The sequence below is a fragment of the Salmo trutta genome, chromosome 2 (genome assembly GCF_901001165.1).
Source record: "Salmo trutta chromosome 2, fSalTru1.1, whole genome shotgun sequence".
Taxonomy (NCBI): domain Eukaryota; kingdom Metazoa; phylum Chordata; class Actinopteri; order Salmoniformes; family Salmonidae; genus Salmo; species Salmo trutta.
In genome coordinates this window covers 59,616,237-59,625,953 of record NC_042958.1, presented here as the reverse complement: position 1 = coordinate 59,625,953, position 9,717 = coordinate 59,616,237, and the positions used below count along the sequence as shown (strand labels likewise).

At 40.4% G+C, this 9,717-nt stretch overlaps 1 protein-coding gene across 1 annotated transcript; it reads left to right on the top strand.

Annotated features, from left to right (window-relative positions):
- Positions 1-2,947: 2,947 nt before the first annotated feature.
- Positions 2,948-9,625, top strand: LOC115159232 (peptide YY-like). The gene is made up of 4 exons (XM_029708733.1): positions 2,948-3,108; positions 5,592-5,779; positions 9,032-9,112; positions 9,363-9,625. The coding sequence occupies exons 2-4, from the start codon at positions 5,592-5,594 to the stop codon at positions 9,385-9,387; spliced, it is 294 nt and encodes a 97-aa protein (XP_029564593.1). The 5' UTR covers positions 2,948-3,108; the 3' UTR covers positions 9,388-9,625.
- Positions 9,626-9,717: the final 92 nt, after the last annotated feature.

The window sequence follows — 9,717 nt, the reverse complement described above, 5'->3', positions numbered from 1 at the left end:
TTAAGAAAGAACCCCTCAACTAACCGAAGGTGCAAATATGAACCATTGACTAGCAATGATTGCTTGTGGAACTCCAGGGGTTCCTTGAGGATCTCCAGGGTTCATCAAGTCACCACTAATTCTAAGAGTGTACTGCATAGGCCTACCCCTTCAAAAAATACAAATAATTGTGTGCACGGTGTGCTATTAGCGTGCTAGCAATCATTAAGACAGACTGGTAAAATAACTAGCATAGCTAGCAATCGCTAGCATTTACTTGTTGAAGTAACTTTTGAGTGTAATGGAGTTGATTGTAGACTCTTCACTCTGGGAGATCATTAGAAATTGGTCTTATTCCGTACCCCGATAACATATTTACCAGCGCTCTGGTTTACCTATTTCTAATACACTTTTACAGTCACCGATAGCAAATCTATACTGCCTTACCAGTCGATACGGGCTATACTATGGTAAAAATTTCACTGATCCCAGATGGCAGTGCACCTTTAGGGAGATATGGTGGGAATTCTGTGAACTCTATAAAAGTTAATATAAACTTTTCTTTTCACACATTGTATAGCCTGTACCGACTGGTAAGGCATTCTGGATTAGTTTATAGATTTGCCATCGGTGACGGGAAAAGCTTCTCAGAAATAGGTCAACCAGAGTGCTGATAAATATGTTTTTGGCGTACGGGATGTCGCCTTCAGCGACGGGAGACCATATGTACAGGTCTCCAGCAAAGAGGCTAAGTAACCAGTCAACTATGACATTGATATACACTACATGCAGTGGCGACCCGTCATTCAGGGCAGGTGGGGCAGAGCAAAAAGAAAAAGTCTTCTCTAGTTGAGCCGTGATGGCTCAGTGTTCTGTCACTCATGGGGACACTACGTAACCGCAAAATCTACGTGGAGAGCTCAAGAATTTAAGCCCCTTGGGTGCTGCCATAGAGTTACATTAGAAGTGCCCATCCAAGAACGCTCAAGGTAATTGGCCACAGATAAAATTACGTCAAATCATGTTATATCTACAGTAGCTTTGATTGGACTGATCATGTCAACGTCATACTTTCAGAATCTTAGCTAGCAAGCTAGCAGTCATGTCAATCATCATGAATCAAGTCGACAATCTACTGGAAAATCCTTTTCAATCCTTGTCATATGAAGTGAAATTATAGATAAAACGTATCGGTGCTCATTGGCCATTGGATATAAACATTAGACAACAAGTTGGAAATCGCAAATTCAACAATGAATAGTTTGGAAGGAATCAGTGGATAACTGCAAGCATTGCAAAGCAATCACTAGCCTGCTATTCAGTGGAGTGGGTGTGTGGTCAAAAGTCTGGATTTAAGGGTCTCTTTTCCAAGCTTAAAAGGATAAAGATTCACATGCCATGGGCCAGAAAAGGTTGAATACATTGGCCATGCTGTCAATCCAGCATGACTTCTGGCTCATTTAAAGCAATTGGAAACTCGGAACTGGGAAATGTCAGTTCAAGACAACTGGGAACTAGGGGAAAAAACAAGCTCCAACTGGGAAAATACGTTTTGAACGGTCATCCAACTCGGAATTCCAGGCCTCTTTCTACAGCTCCGACCTGAAGATTACTGACGTCCTTTTTTTTCAGTTGTCTTGAAAGCACCCTAAATCCAGAGAATGCCAGACTTTGAAGACAAAGTTTGATGACAAAATTTGCCCACGAAGGACCGCAGCGCCATCTTCCTGTTCATGTGAGCACAGCACAACAAGGTGAGTCCAAACATGTATTGTATGCTGCTGCATAAATTATGTAATATGCCAGGGAGATATGTATACTGTAGCTAAGAAAGTAATACTAAGTGTAAGGTGTGTAGTAAGCTGTTGTTACACGTGGTCTGCCACTGCGAGGACGATCAGCTGTCCGTCCTGTCTCCCTGTAGCGCTGTCTTAGGCATCTCACTGTAAGGACATTGCAATTTATTGCCCTGTCCACATCTGCAGTCCTCATGCCTCCTTGCAGCATGCCTAAGGCACGTTCACGCAGATAAGCAGGGTCCCTTTCTTTTGGTGTTTTTCTGAGTCAGTAGAAAGGCCTCTTTAGTGTCCTAAGTTTTCATAACTGTGACCTTAATTGCCTACTGTCTGTAAGCTGTTAGTGTCTTAACGACCATTCCACAGGTGCATGTTCATTAATTGTTTATGGTTCATTGAACAAGCATGGGAAACAGTGTTAAAACCCTTTACAATGAAGATCTGTGAAGTTCTTTGGATTTTTACTAATTATCTTTGAAAGACAGGGACCTGAAAAAGGGACGTTTCTTTTTTTGCTGGGTTTATGTGTCGATCGTTATTGCTTGAAATCAGACAAAAGTGGGCTATCTCAGCCACCCTGGTCATAGACCAGGGGTTCCCAATTATATTTGGAAAAATTATATTCCCAAGTTAACGCTGTTTGATCAAATTCACTAAATTTTGAGTCTGGCATGTTCTCCCAAATCATAATAATGACATGAAAGTACTGGAACCAACAGGACCCTGAACAGCTTCTACCCCCAAGCCATGACTGATAAATAGCTAGTTCAATAGTTAACCAAATAGCTACCCGGAGTATCTGCATTGGCTCATTTTGGACAATTTTTTTGTTGTTGACCCATCACATAAGCTGCTGCTACTGTTTATTATCTGTCACTTTATTCCTAGTTATTTGTTAAATGTACATATCTACCTCAATACATCTGCACATCGACTCGGTACTGATACTCTGTGTGTATAGCCAAGTTATCTTTACTCATTGTGTATTTATTATTGCGTTTATTATTACGTGTTACACTTTTTTATTATTTATCTATTTTCTTTCTCTATTCATTGTTGGGAAGGGCCCGTAAGTAAGCATATCACCGTTAGTCTACACCTGTTGTTTACAAGCATGTGACGAATAACATTAGATTTGATACTTTCAATAGGGAAAGAGCGCTTCCATACTCCGCTCGTTCTCGCTTGCGTAAATTGAGTTGATAACGTAACTTTGCCGTGTCTCAAGGCGCGCGCATCAGGTAGCCTTGACTATATAAACCATCCGGACTTGGCAGTAATAAAACGCACCACAAGAACATAGTGAAAACCGGTGGAGCAAGCCTGCTGCAGAGTGAGTAATGAGTTACATTTTGCTCTCTGTGACTAGGCTGAGTTGGGAGGTTTTGACTGTTGAATTAGTTTTAGCAATTGGGTCGTTTTTGAAATGCGGTGGCATGCCATTTAGGGAAAAATTAACTACATTTTTCTTTATTTAAATGTGCACTATTTGGGTATCAACCCATTCTAAATCAACTAATTTGGCAGCTTAATGACGACTATCAGTAACATTTCAGCTATCTACTAACCCTTATCCTAACCCTAAACTTTATCCTAACCCTAACTGTAACCTTAACCCTTACCCTAACCCTTATTCTAAACCTTACCCTATAACCCTAATCTAACTTTAGGAAGCAGTTGCTTATCAACAGGTTGTTAATAGTATGACCACCTACAGATGGACTATCCAAATAAAGTGTGACTAATCATTTTTACCATTATGATAACTTTGCGCATACTACAAAGTAGGATCAACAAGTTACCCAACTAACTTTGATAAACAACCAGAAATAACTATTGATTTTCTGGTTCATCAAGAAAACTAAACTTGGATATGCGTCTTTGGTTGTTGAGTCAATTACACCATGACCAAAATAAAAAGTTAATTCAGAACATTTAGGGAAGCTAGTTGGCTAACTCCTTGATCCTGCTTTGTCGTTAGTACAGGTGTACTGGTACATTTATGCTTGAGGGTGCTGTACTACGGTCATTTTGCAACCCAATCACTACAAATGTTATTGGGTTGTTGCTGAATGTGTACTCTGCATCAATTGTATCTAATGAAGGAAATGTCATTTCCTTTATTAGACATTCTAAAATACATAAACATATGTTGTTTTAGTAGTTTATAACATCTCAAACTGGATTCTACTAAACGCTATACGGCACATAAACAGTATAGTGTGATTGTGGAAGAAATTAGAGGGAAATAACGAGTAGTAAAGAAAGGCAGGACAATAACACGTAAAAAAGGAAGAATTGAAAATAGGCTCAATTTATGAACGAATTTGTGGAATAATAGAGCTGTTTCGTGATCAAGTAAAAGCTGCGCAGAGTCCTTTAGTTCGATTTTCACCAAGAGCTTGGAAGGTTCCCAAATATATTTTACAAGGGCATGGAGAGGGTCTGGTATAACGTCATTGACACAATTGTTAAAACAGAGTGTGTTATTTATAAGCCTCTACAATGTCTCTTTGATGATTTCATAGCAAGTGGCAGGTGAAGTGGGACATTCATTTATTTCTAATGATCAAATAGTGCCCCACTTCACCTACTAAATTGCCCCACTGCAACTGAAAGACACGCTTTAGCAAAAGTGAGGGTCTGATGTTGTTTTAGGTATTGTAGCAACCACTGAATAATCAATTATCCACTTGTTTTCGTCATAAACATGTAGATTAAGACCTTAATTAATGAAAATAAACATTACTTGAGTAGGGTAGGCTGATTTTGATTGTCTACATAGCGATTTACCAAAAGTGTCCGTATAATGCTGACTTCACCCTCGGAGTAGTAACACCACAGATGCGCAAATCTAATGTCGTTAACCCTTTAACCCTTCATTTACTAAAGTGATAGGATTAGTCATTTTGCTCACAATTTAATTTCCCTTCATTTAAATTGAGTAACACCCATGACACTTTGTATTTAGACACACTAAATTATCAATGGAATCGTTAAATGACTAAATAATGTATGACATACTTAAAGGGTGTGATTGTCTAATCGTTAACTTTATGAAAAGACCCATCCCTGGTTAACAGTTTGCCACTGAAGGGAATGCTCAAGGTCCTTGTATAGCTTTGTAATCAGTGATTTTCAAGGCAGTAACACCAATGACATAAAACTTAGGGACATATGTCATATCAATAAAATACAAAGGTATTTTAATAGCCTTTGTTTTTATTGATCTATACAATATATGAAAGACTTGTAACTAAAACACTACTGGGACAAGCCAATTTGCTTGCCCTAGGTACTTTAAATAATGCATAAACATAATGTGTTGCAGTATAAAGGACTACTAGCATTATGTTCTATCATTGATAAACACATCAATATAAACAAAAACATGTTTGATGTGTAAGTATTTGTAATTTTAAAGTGTTTTTCATGGTTGCAAAGGCAAAGGACCCAAATGCCACCGCAATTGCAGTAGCAATTAGCAAGAGTAAACAAGCAATTCTTTCATTATCATTACTTAACACAATATAATGTTCCATAGTATTGTAGAATCAATAGGTTGAAGACCAATTGGTTTATTTCGTAAGCAACTTTGGCACACATTTCAGCACCATAGACAGTGCAACTGCTAACGTGTCTCTGGTAAAGCCTCCTGTCAAAAAGACGAAGACTTACTCATCCGAGTCATCAAAAAGCTTTGCTTAAAACTGATAACTTTGAGATTCTGATGTCAAGAATGCCAAGCTTTTGTTCAGCTTTTCTTTACGTCCAGCAGACGTGAGGGAAATGCTAGCCTACATTCTTTATTTACAGATGGCCAACACACTGAGACCCTGGTTGATCCTTGTAGTCCTCGTCCTGGGCGTGCTGGTTTGTCTGGGCACTTTCACGGATGCCTACTTTACCAAGCCGGTGAGCCCCGATGACAACGCGCCTCCGGAGGAATGGGCCAGATACAACACAGCTCTGCGACACTACGTCAACCTCATCAATAGACAGAGGTGAGTGAGTTCAGCACTCTGTAGGCTACCATGTTATCTACACGGGAAAACCTTGTCTTAGATATGGCACGAGAGTCAGAGATAATGCAATGTTTCAGCCTATTGCGGGAGGGGGGGACAATTTCTCAAACCAGTTCTATGGGAATGGAACCTCCCACTGATAATCAATAGACTGATAGCATATTCCTTCGCTCAATTTGAATACAAAGGCAACAAAAAAATCCCAATCCCTAAATTCCAATCAAATGTTGCTGATGTTCTTAAGGGGGTCAAATGACCACTATAGCCAAGGTCACAGGAGAAGTTCTGAGGGGACAAGAGATATTTGAACTAAGCCTGGAGGATAATGATATTCTCTTGGCTCTCCAACCAGCCTGTTGTTCTGAACACTGTTATAACGTAACTTCATTCCAGTTTTGGCAAGACACATATGCAGCAGCATTACACAGACAGAGAGATGAGTATTTAGAGAACAGAGTGTAGTTATTTCAAATAATGATGGTATGGACAGGAAAGAAAAAGGAGCCTGGTTTTGATCTAGGCATTAAGTTAATTTCCTGTCTCTGTGTTTTGTGGGCAAGAGAAAAGCTCAACAGGAATTGCTCAGTGTGTGTGTGTGTGTGTGTGTGTGTGTGTGTGTGTGTGTGTGTGTGTGTGTGTGTGTGTGTGTGTGTGTGTGTGTGTGTGTGTGTGTGTGTGTCCGTGCATGCATGGTGTGTGTGCCTGTGCATATGTTTCTGTGCTTGTACATTTGTGGCTCAGAGAGCTTTCATGTAGGCCGATAGAGTTTGATGGATCCTGAAACCAATCCAGTCTCAGACTGCAGTCTATCATTAAATAGATTATCCGGTACTTTTGTATACTTTTTAGCCAGTAGTTGTAAAAGTACCACTCATGAGCTAAAAGTGGTCCCCTAAAATTGCCCCCTTAGTGGCGCAGCGGTCTAAGGCACTGCATCGCAGTGCTAGAGGCGTCACTACAACCAGCCGTGATCGGGAGTCCCAGAGGGCGGTGCACAATTGTTCCAGCGTCGTTCGGGTTAGGGGAGGTTTTGGCCAGGGGGGGCTTTACAAGGTGGCCATCATTGTAAATAAGAATTTGCTCTTAACTGACTTGCCTAATTAAAAAAAGGTTAAATAAAATAAAAAAATATATGCAGATATTATGTGCACTACGTCATTGCTCTCTCTCTCTCTCTCTCTCTCTCTCTCTCTCTCTCTCTCTCTCTCTCTCTCTGTGCTGTGTCCACCGAGCCATGGGGCGAGCCCTGCAACCTCATTGGATAACACTGGGCCAGCCTCTTGCTAGCTGTCACTCAAATGTGAGGGGCTGAAGCTCATTGGCTAGATCTCGAATTGCTAGGGGGCAGGCACACGTGGCGGGAAATTTAGGGAAAAAGGCACAGCACAACTTCAAGAAAACAGTTGCTTTCAAACTAGGGATTTTGTGGCTAATTAAGGTAAGACAGTAATTCTGCTCATAGATTATGCATGCATCCAGCCCAAAGCGGGAGGTTTAAAAAATACTTTCTTAGTCGCCAAAGTACCGGAGCATGTCTTTAAGTGGGCTGGAGCTGTCAATGCACTACAAGGGCTGTGTGCCACGCAGTTCAGCTCCTCTTGTTCTCACACAAAGGGAGATTCACTCCTCATTGGCAAAGCATTGATTTCAGTGATTTAAAGATGATTTAAAAGCCGTGTCACTCTCTGTGGAACCGAGGATTGCTTGCCTTGCTGAGCATTGGGCATTGGACTTTAAAATCTCTCCTTGTTTAGAGCTAATTGCTTGAGATATGTGTTCTTGCCTCTGGAGATAAAAAGGGTATAGGCGAGTAGTGAGTACACACACTAGGGCAAGGGTCCACATTACATTCAGCCGTGGGCCTATTTTTCCTTGGGCGGATGGTCGGGGAGCCGGAACATCGTTCTAAATCATTTGCACACTGCACATGAACAGCGAGAATCCCAAACAGATATAGTTTTTGACAAAAACAAAAATATATGCCTCTCTATTTATGTGTGGGAATACTTGGGAACATACAGTACCAGTCAAAAGTTTGGACACACCTACTCATTTTTCTTTACTTTTACTATTTTCTACATTGTAGAATAATAGTGAAGACTTCACAACTATGAAATAACACATATGGAATCATGTAGTAACCAAAAAAGTGTTAAACAAATCAAAATATATTTTAGATTTTAGATTCTTCAAAGTATCTACCCTTTGCCTTGATGACATTCTCTCAACCAGCTTCATGAGGAATGCTTTTCCTTTCCAACAGTCTTGAAGGAGTTCCCACATATGTTGAGCACTTGTTAGCATCTTTTCCTTCACTCTGTGGTCCAACTCATCCCAAACCATCTCAATTGGGTTGAGGTCGGGTGATTGTGGAGGCCAGGTCATCTGATGCAGCACTCCATCACTTTCCTTGGTCAAATAGCCCTTACACATCCTGGAGGTGTGTTTTGGGACATTGTCCTGTTAAAAAACAAATGATAGTCCCACTAAGCCCAAACCAGATGGGATGGTGTATCACTGCAGAATGCTGTGGTAGCCATGCTTGTTAAGTATGCCTTGAACAAGGCAAAGGGTGGCTACTTTGAAGAATCGCAAATCTAAAATATATTTGTTTAACACTTTTTTGGTTACTACATGATTCCATATGTGTTATTTAATCGTTTTGATGTCTTACTATTATTCTACAATGTAGAAAATAGTAAAACAAAGAAAAACCCTGGAATGAGTAGTGTGTCCAAACTTTTGACTGGTACTGTATTTCCTAAATTAAAATCACTTTGAGCTGATTTCCTGGTGATTTTACAGTCTTATATGTCCAACAATGAAAATTATAAATTTTTTTGCTCAGAAAACTTGTGGGCCAAATAAAATCACTGGGCTGCCTATTGGGGAACCTGGCAGTAGGGTATTCACACCAATAATGTATACGTCGTTTCTTGAAACTTTGGCTCTTTCTCAATACATTTTTCTCCCATTCCTGGCATCCTCTTTCTTAAAACGCATTGGAGAAGGAGTTCTGAAGGGAAGGACCTTGGATCTTCTCTTCCAATACTCGGAAAGACTAATTGAGGTAGTGCCTTGCAATTCATGGGTCTGTCAACGATCTGGTGGGCACGCTATTCATTGCCACAAGGGGACATGATATGATCATAAGACCCCTGTTAGCAGAAACAGCAAGTAATGTAAATCTCTTGGTGACGTACAGTATGTGATGGTCTCTGTGTCCACTAGGTATGGAAAGAGGTCTGCACCTGAGTCAGCTCTGGGGTGGTTGCTGTTCAGAGATCAGTCGGAAGGCAATTTAACACAACGGTGAGAGGATGAAGAGACTGAGGGAAAGGGTGATTCAAAGTGACTGTCTGCTCTTTGTTACAACAGACTCATACCTTGAGTATATCAACATGACCCATGCGTACACCTGCAGTAGGAATGTGACAGTCCACTCAGAGATTCCTAAAAGCAGTGCCCACACTGGATAGCGATATCTAAGTTTGATCAGTTAATATGGAGTTTAGTGAGTTTGAAAGGCCAGCTACTGACTTTCTGTGTCTTTTTCTAACAGTTCGGGTGGCAGTGATCTCGGATAAATCTGGGTCTCGTCCCGCTGGCATGCTGTTCCACTCAAATGGTGGGCCTTACAACAACTCAAATAGGCTGCTCAACTGGCAACCTTCCCTGGACTGTGAGGCCCACTGTTTATTTTCAACATGCATGCATCTCTCTCTGTTTCTCACTCTCTCATTCCAACACATAATTGTCTATTTTTTGTTGTTGACATAATTTGTAATTAAATAAAACAATGAATAATAAATAAATGCGTTATAATACATCTTGTCACAGTGAGCTTTTGTTGAAAGCCTTTCCGTTTCTGTGACTCAACAGATAAGCAAACCAATTTTTATATCCAAAAGCCATGA

Bases quoted from the DNA above. Each gene is read 5' to 3' on its own strand.
- LOC115159232 (XM_029708733.1), top strand. From the start codon at position 5,592: ATGGCCAACACACTGAGACCCTGGTTGATCCTTGTAGTCCTCGTCCTG. The intron at 5,780-9,031 runs GTGAGTGAGTTC...TGTGTCCACTAG, and splicing joins AACCTCATCAATAGACAGAG to GTATGGAAAGAGGTCTGCAC. The intron at 9,113-9,362 runs GTGAGAGGATGA...TTTTTCTAACAG, and splicing joins GAAGGCAATTTAACACAACG to TTCGGGTGGCAGTGATCTCG.